Genomic DNA, 25,047 nt, shown 5'->3' on the forward strand with positions numbered 1-25,047 from the left:
ATGGCAGTTCTCCACTCTGCTGCAATGAAGCCTGTAATTAGGCTGTGGCTGAAAAGGGTGCTCAATGGTGAAGCTAGTTCTTGCTGGAGATGGTACAGAATACAGCCTGGGATATTATCAGGTCCCATGGAAGCTGTGTTCTTTGCCTTGGATAGAGCCTTTAACACTTCCTCTATGGAGATGTGAGGTGTGGGACAAGTATCAGGGATGTCGAATGGGCCTTTGGGGGTGGGATGGGGGGTGAAGTTTGCGCTGAATATATCAGCTAGCAGGATGGATAAGTCAACAGGATCAGTGTAAGTAGTACCGTTAAGTACTAATTCGGAACACACCTGGGCTATGCCATGGAGGTTCCTGACATAGCTAAAGAAGGCTTTGTGGTTTCCTTTTGTTTCGGAGGCTAGTTTCAATTCATAACTGGCTTTGGAGGTTTTCACTAGTGATCTAATTTGCTTGTCGAAGCTGAGAAGGGAGTTTTTCCAATTTGGAATTTGTTCCTTTTTACCCCTGGACAACAGTTTCTTCCTTTTGTTGTAAAGCCTGTTGACAGAGGATGTCCACCAGACAGGTTTGTGTTTCCTTGAGGAGCAGGTTTTAGTTCTGTTGTATGACTGAGTCCATGCAGTTGTACAGGTGCTTGTATAATGCATTGGCGTACTGTTCAGCATAGTTGTCTGCATCCTCTGAGGGGAGCAGTGGTGTGAAGCTACTGATACCCTCCTTTAGGAGGCTGTAATCAGCTTTTGAGAAGTTTTTTAGCCTAGTTACGGCTTTTTGGGGGGGGGGGGGTTTGGGTAGGACAGAAACTTTGAATGAGATAGATCGATGTTCTGACCTCATCAGGTAAGAACATACCATGGGAGTGGTGCAGGGGTCACCCATGTTGGTGAGAACCAAGTCAGGAATGTTATCTCCCCTTGTAGGGGATAAGACGAGCTGGTAGAGTGCGTTAGAAATGATGAAATCAAGGAATCGTTGAGTGAGTGCATCTGGGCAGGAATAGTTCACCCAGTCTATGGTGGGGTAGTTGAAACCACAAAGGATCAGGGTGTTAGGGGGTACCTTGATGGAGTCAAGTAGATCCAGGTAGGAGAAATCATGGAGTGGGGATCTATAGCTGGCTATAACTTGGACGGGTGTCTTGCCAACTGTCAGTTGCACCTGGAGTAATTCCAGTGCATCATGCTGGCAAACCAGTCTAAAGGTGTGCCTGGCCTTAATGAAGATAGAGACTCCACCACCCTTAGTCTTTCCAACTTCGTTCTGGGGTCGGACAGGGTGGAATCAAGTACAGCATGGTAAGGCAGGGGTGCTCCCCACAGCCTTGAACTAAGTTTCTTTGACCGCACAGACATTGGCATCTTCCAGTGCGAGGAGAGCCTCCAGTGACTGCATTTTCAGGTTAAGGCACCTAGGGTTAAGCAGCACGACCTTCAATTTGCTTTTTGCTTTTATGTTGGAAGATTTGTCTTTGGGACATGGCCTAAAAAAGGCACAATGGGGGAGGCAAGAGCCTTGGCCAGGATCTGGAAAGTACAGTTGTGTACACTTACCATAAATGTAGATGTTCGAGTGTATTCACTGTTGCAGTCATCACACTTGGGTTATCCTGCCAGGGGTAGCCCTCAGTCAGCCTGAATACCAGAGGCTTAGTATTTCTGTGTCGGTTGTTGTCGCTCCAGGACTGACGTCAGGTCGTCAATGGTATAAAAACAGGCAGCTGCCGCCATTACATCAGTTTTTCTTGCCCTAAATGTCAGGAGCCCTCAAACAGGGAGCTAAGTCATGGTGGAATAACACCACCAGTAGAAAGTAAATATCAATAGCCCTGTAAAGATTGAGAGAGAGAGACAGACAAGGGGGCTGGAGGGTGGGAAACCAGGACTGCAACAGTGAATACACTCAAACATCTACATTTATGGTAAGTGTACACAACTGTACTATGTCCTTCGTGTTTCACTGTTGTAGTCATCACACTTGGGTTGATTCCCAAAGCTGAAGAACTTGTGGAGGCAGTCAAGAAGAGTTGGGTCTGGCTAGTATGCCCTGCAGGACCACGGTTGCAAAGCCTGCCCTGGATTTGGAAAAGATAGGCAGGTGATAATGCTTGGTGAAGGTATGAACAGAACTCCATGTTGCAGCTTCCAGGATGTCCCTGTTAGGGGCCCCTCTGAGAAAGGCTGCAGAGGTTGAATTTGCCCTAGTGGAATGTGTTCTTACCCCTGTGGGGGTGGTTTCCCATGGTGTTTGTAACATAAATGGATACAGTGTGCTATCCATTTGGAGATGTTTTTTTTATATGGCCTTTCCCTCTGCCCCTGGTGCAAAGCTGACTAGTAACTGGTCAGATTTCCTAAAGGGCTTAGTCCTATCCAAGTAGAATCTGAGCTGTCTGTGCACATCTAAAGAGTGCAGGATCCTTTCCCTCTTATTTTGAGGCTTAGGGAAAAAGGTGGGCAAATGAATTGATTGGTTGAGAGCCACACTGGACACCACTTTAGGCATGAAAGTTGGGTTAGTCCTGAGGAGGACCCTGTCAGCATGAAAAATGAAAAAGGGTTCCACAGCCATAAGTGCTTGCAGCTCAGACACTCTTCTAGCTGAAGTGATGTCCAGAAGCAAGGCTGTTTTCCCAAGAGAGGAATTTTAACTCTGCTGAAGCTGCAGGCTCAAAGGGGAGTAGCGTGAGCTTTTCCAACACAAAATTAAGGTCCCAAGCAGGGGTACGGGCTCTTCTTGGTGGCCTTAAATTGTTAGCCCCTCTCAGGAACTGCTTGATGAGAGGGTATGAAAAGAGAGGTGGCTCAGTGCTATAATGTGCAGATATGGCAGAGGCATGGATTTTAATGGAAGAGAAGGATAGGACCCTGTGGAGTAGGTCTGCTAGGTAATCCAGGATGAGAGGTAAGGAGGGCTGTGCTGGGTCAGCTCCTTTAGCCTGTATCCGGGAACAATACCTTTTCCACTTGGCAGTATAGGATTTTCTAGTGCTGGGTCATCTGGCTTCACGTACAACATCCATGACTTGTTTGCTTAGGCTGGCAACTGGAGGAGAAGTCAAGGAATAAGCCAGGCTGCCAGGTTCAAGGTCTGCAAATGTGGATGCAAGAACTCTCCCTCCTGCTGAGTCAGGAAAGTTGGAATCTGAGGGAGGTGTCATGGAGGCAATGGTGACAGACTGCACAGTAATAGGTACCAGTGTTGGTGTGGCCAGTCTGGGACAATCAGGATTGCCCTTGGTCTTTTCTCCCTTATTTTGAGTAATACTCTTGTAAGAAAAAGGTAGAGGGGGAAATGCATAGATTGAGAGGTTTATCCATTGGAAGGATAGGGCATCCACTTTCCAGGCCTTGCTGTGAGGTTCCCTGGTACAGAATTGGTTGCGCTGGTGGTTGTGTGGGGAGGGGCAAAATAGGTCCACCTTTGGGGTACCCCATTTCTGGGTCACAAGGCTGAAAGTGTTGTGGTTTAATTGCCACTCGTGTGGGTCTAGGAGATTTCTGCTTAAGTTGTCTGTCAGAGAGTTGTGGTTGCCTGGCAGGAAATGAGTTAGCAGGTGAATATGCATGGCTGAGGCTGCGTTCCAAAGGGTCATGGCTGGCCTGCAGAGTGGGTAAGAGTGAGTTCCTCCCTGCTGGCTGATGTACCACATCACTGCAGTGTTGGTTTTGATTAGTAGAGGTCCCGGAGAGAGTATGAATCCAAAAGCTGTCAGAGCATGCTGAACAGCTAACATCTCTTTTTGGTTGATGTGCAGACAAATTTGATTTGGGCTCCAGTGGCCCTGATGCACCTGCTATCCAGATGTGCACCCCAGGCATAGTCTGATGCATCTGTGGTTAGGGTCTGGGTGGCGTGGGGTTGTGAAAAGGGAAGTCCCTTGTTGTGGTTGCATGCTGCTGCCCAGCAAAGAAAATCTTTCCTTAGACAAGGTATCATAGTTACAACAGTTTCCAGGTGTTGACACCAAAGGCTTTTTAAGTACCACTGAAGTTTCCTCATATGCAGTCTGGCATATGGAATTAGTAGAATGCAGGAGGCCATGAACCTTAGAGCTTGCAGGATGTTCCTTGCCGATAACTGGGTTCTGGTGGCCAGTTGAGAGAAGTAGCCTGTCAGATAGGCTTGTTTTTCTGGAGTAAGGAATGCCATCTGGGATGCTGTGTCCAGGCTTGCTCCCAGGATTATATTTCTTTGACTGGGGACTAGTTTGGATTTCTTTTTGTTGATAGTGTACCCCAGGGAGGTTAGTAGGTCCTTTACAAATGTCAGGTGCTGCAACAGCTTTTCCTGACTGCCTGAATCAGGCAGTCATCCAAGTAGGGGTAAATTTGAATATTTCTTTGTCTGCAGTAAGGAATGGCTGGAGCCAGGCATTTTGTGAAACCTCTGGGAGTGGTGGATAAGCCAAAGGGAATGCAGAGAACTGATAATGTATACATCCTGCCCTGAAACGTAGATATTTCCTGCAAGAGTCTCCGACTGGGATATGTAGATAGGCCTCTTTTAGGTCTAGGGTGGCTAACCAGGCATCTTTGGACAGCATAAGGAGAAGCTGCTGTAGGGTGAGTATTTTGAATTCTGGTACCAGCAGGAAGGTGTTTAGAATGGATAAATCTAAGGTTGGGCACCAGGTGCCCTATTTTCTGGGTACCAGGAAAAGTCTGGAATAGAAAACATGGCCTATCTGTTCTGCAGGAACAGGCTGAATTGCCCTCATGGAGAGCAGGGAATGAACTTGGTTTTGGGTCTCTGCTCACTGGTTTGGAGGAAGATCTGGGAACCCTTTTGGGGTTGGCAGCATGTGGAAATAAAATTTGTACCCCTGGGACACTATGTTGAGAACCCATCGATCTATGGTGATGGAGGCGCAGTTTTTTGCATGGGAGGCAAGTTTTCCTCCTAGGGTTAATGTGAGAGGTGGAGTTGAGAAGTCATTGTGAATTCTTTCCATAAGGGGGTGGCTTAGCACTCCCTGTTTCAGAAGTGGAGGTACTCCATTGCTTAGATCTCTGCATATGCATACCTTGAGACTGCTGTCTGAGGGGGGTCTGCTTCCCCTAGGTCTAGCCTGAGGTGGCCTTGAGAGGGCTGGAAAGGACCAATGTTTTGAGGGGCAATGCCTACTGAATCTTGGAGGCTGGACTTGCAAAAAGTCTAACTGTCTGCATAGACCTAGCTTTTTCTTCCATCTTTTTCAAAACCTTTTCTGCTTTGGTGCCAAGCAGATTGAAATTTATTCAGTGGTGCATCCAATAATTTTGATTTGACATGGTCTGGCAAGGTCTGTTCCTTAAACCAAGCATGCCTTCTAAGTACAGAACCAGTGACTGCTGCCCTGCAGGATGCTTCTAGGGCATCAAACCCACATTGCAGGGTATGCTTACTAACTTAGCTTGCAGAATGCATAAGCTCCTGTAATTCTTTATTTTCTGCACAGTCAGGGAAGGTAGATAATTTTTGTTTAATAAGTTCCATAGTATGTTGCTGGTATTTCAGCATGTGGAACTGACAATTTAATGCTCTAACGGCAAGTGTTGCAGAGGTGTATACTTTTTTACCCCATCTATCTAAAGCTTGGGAATCCCTGTCTGAAGGGGTGGGATTCTTAGCTATGGTTGCTTTTAATCCTTTAGGTCCTTGGGAGATGACTTCTGGGTCAGCAGTAGGATTTTTGAAAAGAAATTTGTGAGAGTCAGGGACTCTGTAGTACCGGTCAGGTTTCTTGGGAGCAGGAGGCAGAGTATCAGAAGTTAGACTGGATTCCATAAAAACATCATCCACAACATCCAGAACAAAAGGAATAGCTAAGGGTCTGTGCTGTGGTAAATCTAAAAATTCCCTGAGTCTCTTTTTGGACTGAGGATAATCCTGGCATTCCCAACAGAAATACTCTCTCAAGGTATGTAGGGTTTCACCAAAAAAAATCCTATGAAGGAGAGGCAGAAGGAATGGATCCCTCTGCATCTGAATCCTCATAAGCAGATAAGGGCATGTCTTCATAATCAGAAACCTCAGAGTCGTCGGACTCCTGGTCAGATAAGCTGCTGGGGACAAGTCTCTTTTCCTTTTAACAGGGGTAGGCTGGCTTCCCCCTAATGAGCATGATTAGGTCTTATGCCATTTTAAGCATCTGAGATTGAGGCAAGGAAGCAGGCGCTTGAGTTTGGGTCATCGTTTTTTTTAGGTGTAGTTCCTACTCTGGGCCTTAGAAATGCGGTAGTTTTAGAAAGAAGTGAGGACGCGAAAGAAGTCGTCGGTTTGTGCCGAATATCGGTAGTGCGAAGAACTTCCTCAGAAGCCGGTGCCCGCACCCATCCAAGGTAGAGACATCTGCAGGTTCCATAGTCAAAGAAAAGACTTGCGGCATACTGGACTCCGAACGGGTCTCGGTAGTGGCCTGTGAATCTATAGAAGCGGGCATCAGGGGCTGTGAAAGCACCTCACTGAGTACTGGTAACTAGCTTAATGGAAGCTTCGTCTGCAGTTTTGGACCCGTGCGGTCTGTCTCTATCTTCATCGTTACTTTTTTCGAAAGATCGGTAGTCGGATGGCTTACCGAAGCCATTTCAGAATACAGAGATCAAGAGCGAAAGTATTTAGCTATGATAAGGGCCTGATGACGTATAGTTCTGGTGTTGAACAAAGCACAAAACTGACAGCAAGGGACATCGTGGTCTGGGCCTAAACAGGTGACGCAGTAAGAATGGAAATCTCGGTGTGCTATTTGCTTTCCACAGGCGAGACAATTGTTAACTTTTTCTGACCGGTTAGAGCAAGAAAAAAGGATCCCCAATGGGGTACATAGCTTTGGAAGACTTCAACTTCAATTTCCGAAACAAAAACTCAGGTAGCGACGGACCGGCACTCGTGCGAACTGCTTCTGGCTCCTCGACAAGAAAGACTGATGTAATGGCGTTGGCTGCTAGTTTTTATACCACTGACTATCTGACGTCAGTCCTGGAGCGACAGCAACCGACGCAGAAATACTAAGCCTCTGGTATTTGGGCCAACTGAGGGCTACCCATGGCAGGATAACCCAAGTGTGATGACTGCAACAGTGAAACATGAAGAATATCCCCAGAGGTGACAAGTGGAGGCCATCTCTGACAAATCATTGAGACCTGTCAACTATGTCATCCCAGGCAGACAGATACTGGAACCCCTTGGAAAGACACCAGAAACTAAGCCAATTGTTGAAGTCAATTATTTTGTGTTGGTATTGTGGTATCATTCTTGGTGAAGGTAGGGTGCTGCTTAGGACTAGGGTCATACCTGCCTGGGAATGGGATGCAGAAGGCTTGCAGCTGAAGTCTCAGCTATGTTGAAGATCACAGGTTATCATGGCCAGTCTTTAGTGGGGCCTCCTCTGTCTGCTGAAGTACCATACTACTATGGTGTCTTTGTTACTAACTTAAGGACTTCAAAGCACCAGCTTAACCTTAATATCTGAAGGGAGTAGATCAAGGCTAACATCTTCCTGATAATAATGTACTTGGTTCTGCCTTATGTGTTACACCTTTCCTTATGCCTTCAAGGGATCTGTAGGAGACTCCAAGCAAAATCTGAAACATCCTTAACCAGAGGACTGGACTCCTAAGGAGAAAATAAATATAATTCTTGGGCTGGTTTATGCCCGATTTGTCCATCATTTAAACTCTCTCTGAACAGAAAGGACTACAGCAGAAACACTCCAAGAAGTGCGAACTTAAAACAAATACATATGGGCTGCCATATGTTTTTTTACATTCCACTGGGTCTTCCACACCTGTCTGGCGAAAATTATCATAACGACTGAAGAAAACATGCATCTCACTCTGAAGGAGAATCTCGTTGTCATGAGTCTTTCTTGTACCTTATGTACAGGAAGTAATTTCTTCACTGTCCTCAGAAGTGTCTTCCTACTAATTAAAGCAAGACTGAACTTCTAGTGGTTGAGAGAGATTCCCAAACTGGTCAGTAAGTGGAGTAGAAAATATTTAAGTCATCTACGATTAAAGTCTTGGATGAGGTTGTGGTTCCTGTGATTTGGAGTATTTTCTTTGGCTTCTTTCATGCATTAACTCCTAAACAGGATAAGTGTTTTCTAATGACATCTGTGATTGGGACAACTACAGGCAATGATACACCTTGTATTATTTACCTTATACTAATCAACTAAAGTATAGCACTGCTAAGTTTTACTGTAGTTCATGTTTTACAGCCAAATAAGGTCCTCTGTTTCAATGGTTTACCTTTAAATTGTCGTCCGCCATGTGTCCGATGTGCATAACGCAGAAAGTATGGTTGCAAAAAACGATTCACCATGTATTTGAATGGCAAATAAGCAAATGCTTTTTTGCCATTCAAACACATGGATCAAATGTCACAAATGGCTTTCCAGCAAATCATTTTCGACATTTGATCCTTCGAAGTTCTCCGTATTTCAGTAATATGGGTCACACAACAGGACGATCGCACATACCATGTGCGACAAAATGAAAGTAAACTGATTCAATCTGCCTACTTTTCTACTAATGAATGAATGCTGATCAGACAGAAGAATAAAAAGTCCTACTGCTCCAGACTTAGACACAGTGTGATCACTGCAATATAACAAAACATGGTTTCAATAACATTACATCTGAAAATCTGGAAAACTCTTAGTCACATAACACTGTTGTCTGAATTACTTGTTCCACTTAGAAATATTTCTACTTTATTTTCAACTAATGGGCACAGTACATTCCAAAGTATGAGAATTTTCTGTAAAATGGTTTCAAACCAAAGTTAACATTTGGGTATTCAAAGAAAGTAAGGAAGTTGTTTACATATAAAAATCTGTACTAACGCACTACAGTTAAACCTACATCATTAACATGGCACAAAGGTACAACCACTGTAACCTTTTGTGTAAGGAGGTTTTAAAAATACATGAATGTCAACCAATCAATGGCACTAAAACAAATTTAATTACTGCTTTACCTTATATGTTAAAATATGTCTGAAAAGTTAAAAATGCTTCACAAGTTACTTGAGACAGTTTTATAACTGGAAGGAAAATGCATAACTATGAACATTAAAGTAGGCTGCTGCTAAGCCCCACTCTATAGTTCACCTAGGTCTAACGCCTTTTGGCTCTATGTGCAAACTGAAAATCTGAAAAAGTAATTTTAATCAGTCTGTGCAAGGATCACCATAAAAAAGGCATGTATGCCTCTTACAGGTTTAGTTGGTTAACAGACGAATAAAATATACACAAGTACGGACAGGCATCCCATAATACTGTGACTTTGTCAATAACAGAACATGTCAAAGTTACCTAAAACCTTCTATAGATTTCAGCACAGAGATTGCATCCTTGGGACTATTTCAGCAGCAATGTAAAAATTACCCTTTTAAACGGAAACTGCTGTAAATGAGAAAAGAAACCCACACCTCTGCACCTCCACCTCTTAGATCCAGACCACAGTGTGTCTTATTTCCACAGAACAGTAGGTTGCAACTTATGGTATTTCCTCTCATCTACTTCGCTCCCAGACAGTGTCTATGCATATTTGTTATGCTGAACACAACCGTAAGAAACAAAACACTGAAAGAGCTTACCTGCTGGCATTGTCCTTGCAAACACAAAGTTAGATGCACTGCAGCCAAGGATCTCGGCCTCATGATTGCAGGCATGAACATCGATGCGATACATGGTGAATGGTCTCAATTCAGAAATTATTGTCCTTTCCCTTCCCATGACTTTGCTTTCAGAGAAGGGGTACTCCTTATCATGAAACTCGAGATCTGAAAAATTTGAGCTGTGGACTGATGCGTTCCTTCCTCCAGCAGAGAAGGTCTCATTTAAAATGCCAAACACATCTCTACGTTTCCTGTCCGGTCTGAAAGCAAAACAGAAAATATTAATATAGGAAATCAATCCTCATAACAAGAATGTCTTTAGGCCTGTCCTTTCGTGTAAGGAACTAGACAGTTCAGCAGTAAATGAACTAGTCACAAAACAAAGGCACAAAACACGAAACAGCAAATGATCATTTATAAATCCTGTCTAATTTCTAAAGAAATGGTTCTTCAAGCGGACACCACAGAGCTATTCAGAGTATCGAGCTACACAAATAAGCCCACTTGAACAATTTGCCATAGATGACAGACGCATGTCGTAATGGAATGATTAGATACTAAAGAAAGGACAGCAAACTACAAAAGTGGCTACAACGTGTTTCCTGGCAAAATATATACATCTATACATTTTTTTTTTAACTACACAAGACCATTTCTTTAAGCAAAAGACCTTTCTGATATTGATGAAATGACGTCTCCGTGATGAAGCAGGGAACAAAAAAAGCAACTGAAGTAACTTAAACGGCTAAAGACATAAGACAAAAGGGTATCTTACGTTTGATATAAGGTAGGCACAAGAAATAAATTCTCTGTTGTGAACAAAACAAGACATTAGAATTCACAAAAATGGAAGAACGACAAACCAAAAAAAGGTTGAACACTACAGCTTGCTCACAGCTTAATTTAATATCCTCTATACTTAACAGTGGACAAGCTCATTATTAGCTAACTCATTCTACCATGCCTTTTTATCTGGTCTGTATAAAACCCCAATATTCCAGATCAGAATTACTACCTTTTTGATAAAACTCCAATCTGATAAGGATTCTTTCGCACACACGTTGTATAAGCAGAATTTCTAGTCTCTTCTGTGCCTGTTTAAGATGGTAAATGTCTCCAGTCTGAATGCTACATAACTCATACCCAAACCTTACACGATTTCTAGTGATTTATAAGAAGGACATACTGTGACTACAACAGAATAGAAAAGAGAGCAACTTGCCAGAGCTTTTCTTACAGCAAGCTTCTTCACCTCTGTGTAGACTGATCCACTAGCTTCAAAGATGAAAGCAATTCTAGCAGCTACCATTCAATTCCTGACCACACAAACGAGACAACCAATGACACCAAAGGTAATGGTGTTCTCAGCATGAGCAGGAATCGAATAACATTTAAAATCTGGCTCCCATGCAGTACGACAACTGACCCTATGAAAATTAAACTGAGATTCCGAAAAAGGCAAGTTTTGGAATTCAGTGTTTTTTTGATTTCAGGGGACATGATGCGAGGATGTGCCTCTCATACTCCTGCTACTTATATACATGGTAACATATTAAGTCTGCTGAACTTCAGAGTGGGAAAGTACTATGAGATACCCCCTTCTCAGTAGAGACTCTCCTACAGCTGCACTTTTGGTTATGCTAATCCAAGAATGCGGCTATGGCCCTTAGAATTTGAATGTTCCTTTACAAATACCAGCCTATCCACAATTTGACAGTGTGTGCCAGAAGTGAATGGACATCTGCCCTGTATTACTTTAACCTTATAATGAAAATGGAATTAATGGGGAAATATTAAGGTTACTGACAAGGAAAGTAGTTCACAAGCTCAAACATCATCTTAAATTACTGATGCATAACCATCCCATGCTTCCAATAGTCAAGGGAAACTATATACATTGCATAACAGTAATTATACAAAAAACAATTAACAGACAACACATCTGTCACACAGGTTTTACAAACACGCATTTAATGAAATATTCCATTAATTAAGTAGAATTTACCAGTTCTGGATGCAGGTATCACTCTTGCTTTTCACTCACTAAGATGGTTCACATTTTAAGAAGAACAAGGTGCTGCTTCAGTAAGAGTATAATATTTTGTTATGATGAGCACCTGTACTCACTAACTTTGCTAAGAATACTACAAAAAAATACTTGCTTTAAAAAGCTGAGAAGCACAAACTGGGGAAGGGGAACCCTCCATATGACTAGTAGAGACAGCAAAGCAGATTTCTCAGGCTTTCAGAATCACCTTGTTGCTTAGTTGACATTGCATGTAACTAAATGTGTATTGTTCTCTTATCTATGCCCCAAGCCTAAAGGCATCTTGCATATGTCTAGTTCTAGCAAGTGAACCTAAATGATCAAGTTTGAATGCAACAAGTATAGTTTACAAAGTACATACAAAGTTAAAAAGAGAAATTAATTTTAGAAAAAAGTAACTAACAGCTCTCCTTCAAGTTTAAGCAGTTAAACAGAAATCATTCAGTAGCTTTTTAAACACAGACATGATCTAATAAAGGGTTCAGATGGAAAAGAAGTTTTCTGGCAAGCAATGGTGTAAGGCATGAAGCAGTCCTAACATGCACAATAATGCACTGCTAATTTGTCTAAAATAGAAATTGTTTCTCCGTATTTCTAGCTCTGTAAGAAAGACACTTGTTGCTGTGTCTTTCGGCTTTTCCCAGTTAGGGGTCGCCACAGGGGAACTCCGGTCTGCTAATGATTGGCAGTAGATTTTTACGTGCCAAGTTGCCGGCCGTGACGCACAACCTTCAATGAAGGTACGCCCATTCACGCATGTCTCCACACAAGACGCACTAGCTGAGAAAAGAACAGGACAACGTCTTACTGTGAGGCGACAATGCTACCGCAGCACCACAACCGCAGTAAGAAAGACACTTGTATGCTTTTTAATTTTGTAATCTTATGCTAACTGGTAATCGAAAGCATACACAATTTCTCCAGAAAATTAGACCTGCATCATGCTACAACAGACTAAAAAGTTATATTAACATTTTGATACAGCTGCTCTGTTGACATTTAATACAGGGGTTTCTGAACACAGTACTGGAACATTGTGCTTTATACGTCTATTCGTTTTATAGTAGTTTCTATGCCTTCAGCTACACTCCATCCATAGAGATCATCGTCTAATCTCTGCACCTTACTTCACACATACACAAAGCTCAATCAATATATGCTCAGCATGCAAAGTTCAGAGTACTAAGGGGATGACTCCATTGAAGTGAGCAACAAATCAGGGACAGTACTGCAGAGGACAAATGCTTACAAACCTCCTTGCAGGTATTTATGAAGGACACAGTCTCAATAAGTATCTAAAGTTAGCCTTATGAATAAATGTACTCTAGAAGGTTATCAGATGCTCTCTTGTCAGATTCTTATAAACTGTGCATATTTTCCCTGCATATAAACAAAAAGGTCTGATTTCTAACTGGCCAAGCAACAATATTCGTAAGCTAACCACAGAGAACATACTGAAACAAAAAACTAACTTCTAATGGTCTGTATACAAAAATTTAGTTTCAGGCAGTTTCTTTTTTTTTTTAACTGCACCCCAAACAATTCTGATAGTTTCTTTAAAATGACACTACTTAGAGACAACAGCATATTAATAAAACTGTGTGAAGTGCGTCTTCCATTCAGCTTGTCTAGTAGCCCCTTTGCTAGCAAGTATAAATTTCCCAGTCTCTTAATTTAACTTAAAAAATAAATAAATAAAAAAACTTGTTTCAGGTTCTTCACAGACAAATGGGCTGCTCATTGCTAATACTTAAAAATCCTGAAAAATACACTTAGTACACTTCCAAGAGTCCTCTAACACAAAATGTCCACTGAAATGTGACACATACATTTTAGTACCTTTAAACATGTATGCTGTTCAGGTTAACAGATGGAATAAGACAAGCACTGCTGACTACTACTGCTAAGAACTGGTAACAAGTGACTGTACTGAGCAGAGACCAACTCTAATTAGGTTTGCACTGTGAAAATTTAAATTTTGATACAGCAAGTGACAGGAAACTAACAAAAGATCTGCTTAACATATTCATAATTGCCCAGTAATTATGCTAATGAGCCGTGAAATATTTCTGCACTTGCACATTACACAGTTACTGCGTACAGTTGAAATAAAAGAAAATAAAACTTAAAAGTGACAAAAAGATTTTTAAATGAAGAAGCAAAGCACAATTTCACTTTACTTACTTAATTTTCACCTGTCCAACACATTTACGTTGCTTAACTTTTTTTTGTCACATTTGGCTTAGCCTGGCCAAAATTCATAGGGTCATATGTACTTACTAAGCTAGTGATCAATGAGAATCATAAAAAGCCTAAAGTACAGTTTTGTACCTACCATAAATGTAGATGTTCGAGTGTTCACCCTGCTGCAGTCATCACACTTGGGTTATCCTGCCGTCAGGCGGTCCCGCAGTCGGCCAGAATTCCAAAGTCTTGGTCCGGCGTCGGTTGCTGTCGCTTCTTCCCTGACGTCAGTGCGCCAGGGGTATTTAAGAGGCATCCAACACCATTTTCTTCAGTTTTTCTTGCCCCAGATGTCAGGTGCCCCCAAATAGGTAGGCAAAATATATATGGTTACATAAAAATCAAACAAAACCCTCAGGCACAAGCAAATACACCACAGAGGTAGTATAGGAAGAAGTGGTAGAGATAAGTTCAGATAGTTTAGAGGGGATGGAGGGAGGGTAACCTGGACTGCAGCAGGGTGAACACTCGAACATCTACATTTATGGTAGGTAGAAAACTGTACTATGTTCATAGTGTTACCCTGCTGCAGTCATCACACTTGAGTTGAATCCCAAAGCTAAGGATGGGAGGTGGAATCAAACAGGGTTAGAAGAAGCTAGTAGGCCCTGCAAAACTGCAGTGGCAAAACCAGCTCTAGTATTAGAGTATAGAGGTAAATGATAGTGTTTGGTGAAGGTGTGCACTGAACTCCAAGTAGCAGCTTCCAGAATGTCCTTGGTTGGCACTCCCCTGAGAAAGGCTGCTGATGTAGCTGTAGTCCTGGTGGAGTGGGACCTAATGTTAGCAGGTACTGGTTTCCCATGATGTGTGTAGCAGAAACGTATGCAATGTCCTATCCATTTTGAAATGGTCTGTTTTGAGTTAGCTTTTCATTGTGATCCTATAGCATAGGCTACAAAAAGCTGGTCAGTTTTTCTGAAAGCTTTAGTTTTATCCAAGTAGTAACGTAATTGCCTGTGAATGTCCAAAGAGTGCAGGAGTCTTTCTCCTTTGTTCTGGGGATTTGGGAAGAAGGTGGGCAAGTGAATGGTTTTGGTTTAGGGCCACACTGGATACCACCTTTGGCATAAAGGAAGGATTAGTTGTAGAGAGACTCTGTCTTGATGAAAAATGATGAAAGGTTCCACTGCCATTAGTGCCTGTAGCTCTGAGACTCTTCTAGCTGAGGTTATTGCTAGCAGTAGGGCAGTTTTCCATTAAAGAAATTTTAAATCAGCTGAAAAAGCTGGTTCAAAGGGCGGCAGTGTAAGCTTTTTCAGAACAAAACTGAGATCCCAAGTAGGTGTTGGAGATCTCCTTGGTGGTCTTAAGTTCTTAGCCCCTCTGAGGAACTGTCTTAGGAGTGGATGTGAAAATAAAGGAGGATCCGTGCTGAAATTGCTGAGGCATGGATCTTAATAGATGAAAAGGAAAGTCCTTTGTGTAACATCTCAGTCAAATATTGTAGAATCTGAGGGATGTTTGGATCAAGGGGGTTTAGGTCTTTAGCCTGGTTCCAGGCGCAAAATCTTTTCCATTTGTCTGAATAGGTTTTCTTGGTGCTGGGCCTCCTGGCCTCCAGAATGACATCCATAACAGCTTTGGATAAAGGTGCTGGTTGTTTAGGTAATTTGCCATGCAGCCAGGTTTAAAGTCTTGAGCTGGCTGTGTAGAATCTGATGGTCTCGCTGGGTGAGCAGGTGAGGAATTTGTGGCAAAATCCATGGTGGGCCGTGGGCCATATTCCTTAAAATTGGATACCAATGTTGGTGTGGCCAGTCTGGTGCAACAAGTATCATTTGTGGCCTCTCTAATCTGACTTTCAGCAGTATCTTTGCTAGAAGAAGCAGTGGAGGGAAGGCATAAACTGTTAATGTTTTCCAACTGAATGAGAGGGCGTCCACTTTCCAAGCTAGTGGATGGAAGGTCCTTGTGCAAAATTTTTGAAGTTGGTGGTTGTGGGGGCTTGCAAACAGATCTATGTCTGGGCGTCCCCATCTTTGAACTATCATTGCAAATACTTGTGGATCTAGTTTCCATTCGTGTGGATCCATGATGTTTCTGCTTAGGACGTCTGCCAATGTGTTTTTCTTTCCTGGCAGGAATTGTGCTTGTAATTGAACCTGGTAAGAGAGTGCAGTGTTCCACAAGGTAATTGCTTGCCTGCATAGAGGGTAGGAATGTGTGCCCCCTTGCTTGTTTATGTACCACATAACTGTGGTATTGCCCGTCTTTATTAGTAGTTGTCCTGGGTGTAGAAGGTCCTTGAAAGCTGTTAGGGCATTCTGCACTGCTAGCATTTCTTTTTGATTGATATGCAGGTGTCTCTGATCTGTAGTCCATTTGCCCTGAATGCACTGTCATGTCATGTGTGCTCCCCAGGCATAGTCCGATGCATCTGTTGTCATAGTTTGCCTGGCTGTTGGTAAGGTGAAAGGCTGACCCTTGTTGAGGTGACATGCCTGTGCCCACCATAGAAATTCCTGTTGAAGGCAGGGAATGAGTGGTATCATTGTTTCCAAGCTGTGGCTGTGCTGAGTCCATACACTTTTCAGGTACCATTGCAATTTCCTCATATGCAGTTTTGCATATGGTATTAGAAGAATGCAAGATGCCATGAATCCCAAGGCCTGCAGAATTTTTCTTGCAGGGAGTTGGGTCTTTGTTGCCATTATTTTGAAATATTGAAACCGCTATCGTTGCTTGTCTGGCATGAGGAAAGCCATCTGGGCCGTTGTATTCAAGCTGGCACCCAGGAATATTATGTTTTGTGAGGGTACTAGTTTTGATTTCTTTTCATTTACTGTGTACCCTAGGCAACTTAGGTGTTTGACAGATGCCAGATGCTTTAAAAGAATGTCCTTGCTTTCTGCTTGAATAAGGCAGTCGTCAGGTATGGGTATATTTGAATTCCTCTTTGTCTGCAGTATGCAATTACTGGTGCCAGGCATTTTGTGAAGACCGTGGGCGCAGTAGATAAGCCAAAGGGCAGTGCAGAGAACTGATAATGCGTTGAACCTGCAATGAAGCGGAGGTATCTTCTGCAATTTTGTCTGATAGGGACATGCAGGTATGCCTCCTTGAGGTCCAAAGTGACTAGCCAAGCATTCTTGCCCAGCATGGGAAGAAGGTGCTGTAGTGTTAGCATCTTGAATTTTGGTACTTGCAGATAGGTGTTCAGAATTGCAAGATCCAGAATGGGTCTCCATGCTTTGTCCTTTCTTGGGACTAGGAAGAGTCTTGAGTAAAATCCTTGCCCTTGCTCCTGTGCAGGTACCTGTTGAATGGCTTTCATGTTCATGAGAGCTGTAATTTGTTTGTGTGCCTCTGCCCATTGATTTGGTGGCAGGTTTGGCATTCCTTTGATCCTTGGTAAGGTATGAAAGTGGAATCTGTATCCTTGGGAGACAATGTTTAGAACCCATTTGTCTTTTGTGATGATGTGCCAGTGGTCTGCAAAAAATGCTAGTTTTCCTCCCAAGGGAGTTGCCAGGAGAGATTTGCTTGGTAGTTTGAGGATAGAGTCATTGTGTTTGTCTTCTGCTAGCCTGGGGCCTGTCTTCTCCTCCTTTCTGGGTAGCAGAACCCCATTGGCGAGGTTTGTAAGGGTCCTGTGACTGGCCTCAGCCCCTTGGGCATCTGTATTTGCCCCTCTGTGATCTGTCTGAAGCTGGAAAGGACCAGTTTTTTGTTGGCCAATTTCTGCTGAAACGAGGGGGTTGTACCTGCAAAAAATCCTTGCCCGTTTGCATAGACTTTGCCTTATCCTCCATTTTCTTTAAAACCTCTTCTGCTTTGACACCAAATAATACATCCTTTTGTAAAGGTGCATCCAATAATTTTGCTTTAACATGGTCAGGGAGGGTTTGTTCCTTTAACCAAGCATGTCTATGTATGACAGAGCCAGTAACAGCTGCTCTACAGGAAGCTTCCAATGAATCAAATCCGCATTGCAAGGTATGTTTGCCCACCTGTTCAGCTGCATGCAACAGATCCTGCATTTCCTTGAATTCAGGCTGTTCTGAATGTGTGCTCATTTTTTGTTTTAACTGAGACATAAGGAATTGTTGATATTTCAGCATGTGAAACTGGCAATTTAATGCTCTCATAGCCAGAGTTGCTGAGGTGTAAATTTTCTTACCCCATCTATCTAGAGCTCTGAAATCCCTTTCAGAGGGCACAGGATTTTTAGCCATAGAAGCTTTTGCTCCCTTAGGACCCCGGGAAATTCTGGGTCAGCTACAGGGCTTGTATAAAGGAATTTGTGTGAGTCAGGTACTCTGCAGTATCTGGCTGGTTTGGCTGGAGCAGGAGGTACAGAGTCTGGATTTAAACTAGACTACAAGTAAACATCATCCACAATATCTAAAACAGGAGGGATAGCAAGAGGTCTGTGATGGGGTAGTAAAAGGAACTCTTGGAGCCTTTTCTTAGAATCTGAGTAATCCTGGCCTTCCCAGTGGAAATGTTACCTCATGGTATGCAAAGTTTCTCCAAAGGAGTAGTCTTCAGGGGGAGAAGCCGAGGGAATGGAATCTTCAGCCTCAGAATCCTCATAAGGTGGAAAACTGTAATCCTGTTCCTCAGAAGAATCTGAGGAGAGAGAAACCTGGTCAGAGGATGCATAATCCTCCTCTTGTCTTGGTCTTTTATCAGGAGGGGGATGGGAACCCCTGATAAGGGTAATTAAATCTTCAGCCATCTTAAGCATCTGTTTCTTAGGCATGGGGCCTTGAACTGTAGCCTGATGTACAGTTTTCTTTGGTTTTAAAGGAGTTTTAAGTTTAGCATAAGATTTAATGGTGAGTGTAGTCGGTCTGAAGACACCTTCTGCAACCGAAGGTGTTTCCGTTGCACCGGTGTGTAGTTCTGCTCCGGTGTCGGTAGAAGGCTGCGCCAGCCTAGTGGACTCCGCTTGGGAATCCGCAGCTGTCTGGGGTTCCAGTTCTGCGGTCGTCAGGGGCTGCGTAGGTGCCTCACTGAAAACCGGAGAACCGGCGACAGGCCCAACTGAGGCCTCTGTGTCTGGCTTATTCCTAGGCTGCCTGTCCTTATCCTTGCGTTTTTTATGAGTGGTGGTCGTCAGCTGCTCCAACGGCATGATATAATTAAATTTCCTACCAAAGTAATGCTGTGCGAAGTCAAAACGGCGTTTGATAGTTTGTTTATTAAACCTAACGCAAAACCGACAACCTGTGACGCTGTGGTCTGGGCAGAGGCACGGAATACAATAGGAATGGAAGTCCTTATGAGGTATTTGCTTCCCACAAGAAATACAATTGTTAACTTTTTCTGACATCGGACTGAGGCAAGAAAACGTTCCCCAATGGGGTACTTAGCTTTAATGAAGACTTCGGACTGAAATTCAAATCGGCCGACACCTGAGATTTTCAACCAGCACTTGCGAACTGCTTCTGCATCGGGCACTGCGCGGCAAGAAAGACTGAAGAAAATGGCATCGGATGCCTCTTAAATACCCCTGGCGCACTGACGTCAGGGAAGAAGCGACAGCAACCGACGCCGGACCAAGACTTTGGAATTCGGGCCAACTGCGGGACCGCCTGATGGCAGGATAACCCAAGTGCAATGACTGCAGCAGGGTAACACAATGAACATCCCTACGTTCCCACGCTGATTTTTAACCCTTATATTTTGTGTACAAATAAGAGATGGGCAGAACAAGGATATCTCGGGGCATTTACATGTTGATTCCTGTAACCCAGGGTTCGATTCCCTCAGCCTCTATCTGTCTACCAGTATGACAAGTCACTTAACCGGACTATGTGATCCCTGTTTGACTCTGAAAAGGGTCACTTGTACTCATCTGGGCTTGCTCAACCGATAAAAGAAAAAAAAAAACTGATACACTAAATGCTGTAAATTCAGCGTTGCAATTAAAAATGTTTGCCTCAACTGTCCTGCATTCAGTCTACCTCTGATGTGCTGCATGTGAGGTACACTCAAGACACAACTTGCAGTGCAGGTGTTGAGCTCAATATAATGCAACTAATGTTGCAGGCAGGAATCAGTTAAAATAAAGGTAATATAAATCGGGGTGCTTCAACAAAATGATTAACACTGGAAGGGATGCCAAAATAATGTCGATGTTTTAATTTCAGGAAAAGCTACCACTACAAAATTAGAGTAAAATGTTATAAATTAGGTTATAGAATGGTCTAGCACATCACCACAGTAAACAGCACATGTAAAGAGCTCACCACATTTACCGATCTTACAGAAGGTCCTCTAAATAAAAATAATTGGATTTCTTTGTCAATAGTCCCTCTCAGCATCAAATTCTTTCTCCAGCTCCCATACTTGCAGGCATATGAAATTCCTAACATTGCATACTGTGATGTTTAAGCAACAGCTTAAAAGGTGCTTTCTAGCCCCACCCCAATGAAACTAAGTGGAGACACTTGCAAAAGATGAGGAAGGAAATAAAATTATAAACTTTGCTAGACTTGTAATAGCATCCATGCACAGCGTAGAGTGGCTCTCCATGTGTAGATCATCAGGAGGAAAGTAAAAAGCATCCATTACATAAGGCCTTCTTGTAGATCTGGATGCAATGAATACTCATATCTGTCATTTTTGTTTTTTCAAGGGATGCTGTGTAATGGGCATCTGAGAATATTTCTAAGCACTATCAAAAACAGCCTAAAAAAAGCAAGGCCTCAGGTCAAGTCCTTATGTACCAAGGTGATGCAGGAGGTCTGACGTCTGAAATTGCAATCCAAGCAAACAGCACAACTCATGCTAACAAAGGATCAATAAAAATTGGTTGTCAATGTCTGCAAAGATACAGAACAAATTACGGACAATGATAGTCTTCAGTGTGCTTTAAATGCTTTACAGCATTTAATGTGTGTTCTTATTCTTTTAACAAACTAGCAGTTTTAACTGCATAAAAGAATTATAAAAATACGGTTTTACTACATCTTGCTGAGCTGCATCTGTTATATGTTTCAGTTGGATAAAACCAACCAGTCAAAGCTTCAAATGGATGCAGAAAATATAACAAATGGCACTTCTTTCAGGGGGGGGGGGGGGGGCTTCCACCTAACCTTACTAAAACATACCATCTTCATGGTTGAACAGCTGAAGACAAAAAGTACAGTTTTGTAAAATCTTACCATAACAGTAGATGTCCCTCTCTTCACTGTTACAGTATTCCTAACATAAGGGATCTCGTCAACAGCTTAAAGTCCGGCCAATACACCAAAGCCTTTAGTATCTACAGAAGTCGTACATCATATGTATGCTTCCTACACAAGGTGTAGGGCATAAAGGTGACATACGGACACACACACTTTGGAAATGAAAAGCCCCAGGAGGAACATATGCATCCAGAAGGAGAAGAGAGAACCCCTTAAGCTGGAGGGCAGAGAGAACAGGCTAGAGCAGAGGGGGTATGAAGAAAGGATCAAATACTGCAAATCTTTTTTTTTTAATTTTTTATTGCATTTTGTAACAGGAAAATATTCTACACATTTCTAACATAAGAATTAACTTAACAACAAATACACTATCTACAAAGTCCATAACAAAATAATCATTGTACTAACTCATTAAAATTTATCCAATAAATCTTTAAGCTTTAGCCATGACATGAACAAAGGACATGTATTGTTATGATAAGATTTTACACAACTGTACCATGTCTTTCCACATCACTGTTGCAGTATTCCTAACATAAGAGATAGTATAAAAGAGCTCAACAGGAAACCTGGGAGGAGGAAAACCTTTAAGAAACTTATGTAGGACAGCCCTGGCAAAGCCAGCTCTAGCCCTTGAAAAAACATCTAACTTCTAATGCTTCATGAAGGCATGGGCAGAAGACCAAGTAGCAGCATCAAGGATGTAACTGGCATCTAGCCCCATGAAAAAAAGCACCAGTGGAAGCAACAGCTCTGGTAGAGTGAGCCATTACTGAAGAAAGACATTTGCTACGAAAGGAATAACAAAAAGAAATGGCTTTACCAATCCAAGAAGAGACAATCTGATTAAAAACAGCTAAACCCAAACATGTGGGATGAAAAGAAACAAAAAGCGGGTTAGATTTGCAGATAAAAGGAACTTATGTACATTACCATAACGTTCCATGTGTGTTGTCCATCTCAACCTTTATTCTCACTGATGGGTCTTGACCTGATGTATTGGATCCATCTCGGCCTTTCCAAAAGGTTGAGGTCTTCAGCAAAGCTCGTGGGCATCCTTCCCTATCCATAATGCAGTTCCCTAATTTCCTCAGGTCTTGCTTGCCCCCATCAACTCATATGAATGAAAAAACTTCCTTAATATGTGTATACACATACAAGTGTGTATATATAAATAGGCCAAGGCAGTATTTCTGTGGCTATGGAGATCTGCAAACCCAATAACTACTCTGTCACCTAGGAGTACAGGAAGGAGATATGGAGGGTGGACTGTGAAAATAAAGGTCAACACACATGGAACATTATGGTAAGTGCATAACTTATTTATGTGTTGTTGTCAAGCTTGCCATTGTTCTCAATGACGGGACCAAGTCACAAGCAACTTGACTCTTGGGTGGCTCATGGCAGTATATTCTCCTCAGAACCATAGAACTAAAAGAGGCGCTACTCCTAGAGGCCAAATCCACTTTGTAATGAGTAATAAAGGTATAAGGTTTCGCCCACGCAGCTGCAGCACAGATGTTATCTAAAGGTAACCTTGCTTGGAAAGCTGTAGATGTAGCTATTGATCTGGTGGAATGAGCTTTAACAGGGAATGGAAGAGCTCTATTCTTAGGAGCTGTAGATGTAGGATATACAAAATGTCAATCATCTAGATAAGGTATCTTTTGAAACTGGTTGACCTTTTCTAATGTCAGAGTAAGACAAAGAGTTGATCTGATTTCCTAAATTCTGAAGTTCTGTGTAAGTAGACACTTAACTCTCTATGAACGACGTCTAGAAGATGTAGTGAATATTCTCCCTTAATTTGGAAATTTGGGAAGAAAACTGGTAGCTCAATAGATTGGTTGAGGTCACTTTCCGACAACCTTTGGAAGAAAGAAGGGATTAGTGTGTAAAGAAATTCTGTCATGAAAAACTAGGTATGGGGGCTTGACTGACAAAGCTTGAAATTCTGAAACTCTTCTAGCTGAAGTAATAGCCACTAAAAAGTGTTTTCCAAGATAGAAATTTCAAATCACATGTGGCTGAAGGCTCAAAGCGAGGACAGATAATATTTGTCAAGATGAAGTTCAGATCCCAGGGAGAAGCTGGATTTTTGTATGGAGGTCTTATCATTGTAGTGCCTTTCAAAAAGGCTTTACAAAGCCTGTGAGACATAATCGCAGCACCATTTTCTCTTACATGGAAATTTGAAACTTCTCCCAACTGAACTCTTAATAGTGGAAGCAGCAGCTCCTTCATGAAAAAGTTTTGCTAAAAATTGTAGAATAGAATGCATGGTTGCCGAAACAGGATTTATCCGATTATTGCTGGCCCATGTTACATACCTCATCCATTTACTCTTGTACAATCTTCATGCAGATATTTTAAGAGAAGATAAAATATGTTTGACTGGAGATACAACCTGGCGATTAGGGGAACTGGAGCAGCCAAGCTGCCAGTCTGAGACTGTGTAGGCTGGAATGTACCATTTCTAAAGGTCTGAAACAGGGTCCAGAAATCCATGGTTTGTCTCAAAGATGAGGATGAAGAAAGGGAAACCAGATTTGATGAGGCCAATAGGAAGCAATCAGGACTATTGTAGTCTCCAACAAACTCGCTTTCTGTATCAACTTGGGAATCAGAGGGATTGGAGGGATAGCACAGAGGAGTCCTGGAGGCCAATTGTGAACAAGTGCATCCCTTGGTGACTCCCCCATGGGAGGGATCAGGGCAAAGTAGTTGCTGCATTTAGCATTGATGGGTGATGCAAAGAAATCGCCGCACGGCTGGTCCCATTTCCGGAAAATCTCTTCCACAACTTTCTGATTGACACTCGTGCGTCCATAAGATGGCTTTGCTCCCTGTGTCTGCAATCATGTTGGATTTCCCCAGGATGTACATTGCAACCAGAAAATGGTTGGAGGCCATTGCCCATTGCCAAACCCTTAGAGTTTTCAACAAAGGGAGTAAAGATCTGGTTCCTCCTTTTTTGTTTATGTACCAAACTACTACTGACATATTGTCCGACTGGATTGCTATCATTCCCAGAGAGAGCATGTCCTGAAATGCTTGCAATGCTAAGAGCACCGCTCTCATCTCTAGGATGTTTACATGCAAATGAGCCTTGTGATCCTGCCAGATGCCTCGAACTGTCTTCCTGAGATAATGCCCCACCCTATCTGGGAAGTGTCCATGGTCACTGTGGCTTGGGGTTGAGGAGGAATGAAGGGACGGCCTTGAGAAACTAAGGGAGAGAGAATCTACCACTGGAGATCTTTTTTGCAGGAGTTGGTTATGACGATTTTGTGTGACACTGGAAGATCTAAGATTCACCATTGTGCATAAAGTAACCATTGAAGTATCCTCATATACAGACAAGCTAGGGGAATAAGTACGATAGACGTTGCCATCTTCCCCAGTACCTGAAGAAAGAAAAGTTGTGTAAAATCTTACCATAACCATAGATGTCCTTCTCTTCTATGTTGCAGTATTCTTCACAGAGTTCTGAGTTGAAGGGAGATACACAGCATGCAGAGTTACCTTGTATAACGCAGCCAATTCCCAGGCCTTGATAGCCAAACAATAGAGGAGATATTTTGTACCCCCCCCCCACTTGTTCATGTACCAATGGACTGTGGTATTGTCTGTGAGGATGTGGTATTGTCTGTGAGGATCTGAAGTGGTCCTGGCAGGAAAAGTGTGTGAAAGGTCTGTAAGGCTAGAAGTAAGCTCTCATTTCCCTGATAATGATATGTTCTTTCCTTTGAGAATGGGACCAAAGCCCCTTAACTTTCCAGGAATCAAATGTTGCTCCCCATCCCAAGTCTGGGGCATCTGTGAAGAGATGCTGAGCTGGTTAATGAACCTGTAGAGGAAAGCAAGGGTTCTGACTGAGTTGCTGCATCCACCAAGCTAACTCTGCTTTCAAGCAGGGAAGGAGGGGGATCAGGACATCTAAAGGATGAACATGTTGTGACTAAACTGTCTTGAGAAACCACTGGAACTTTCTCATGTGTAGCCTTG

The 25,047-nt window shown here is 42.6% G+C and overlaps 1 protein-coding gene across 1 annotated transcript in view; it reads right to left on the minus strand.

The window, feature by feature from the left end:
• Positions 1–25,047, minus strand: part of IGF1R (insulin like growth factor 1 receptor) — a 1,987,642-nt gene that overhangs the window by 403,225 nt on the left and 1,559,370 nt on the right. Inside the window, exon 11 of the mRNA XM_044078384.1 lies at positions 9,586–9,866. Coding sequence (XP_043934319.1) covers positions 9,586–9,866 — 281 coding nt within the window. The remainder of the gene's footprint in view (positions 1–9,585; positions 9,867–25,047) is intronic.

This window comes from Protopterus annectens, chromosome 7.part0 (assembly GCF_019279795.1).
Source record: "Protopterus annectens isolate FY-2018-M chromosome 7.part0, PAN1.0, whole genome shotgun sequence".
Taxonomy (NCBI): Eukaryota; Metazoa; Chordata; order Ceratodontiformes; family Protopteridae; genus Protopterus; species Protopterus annectens.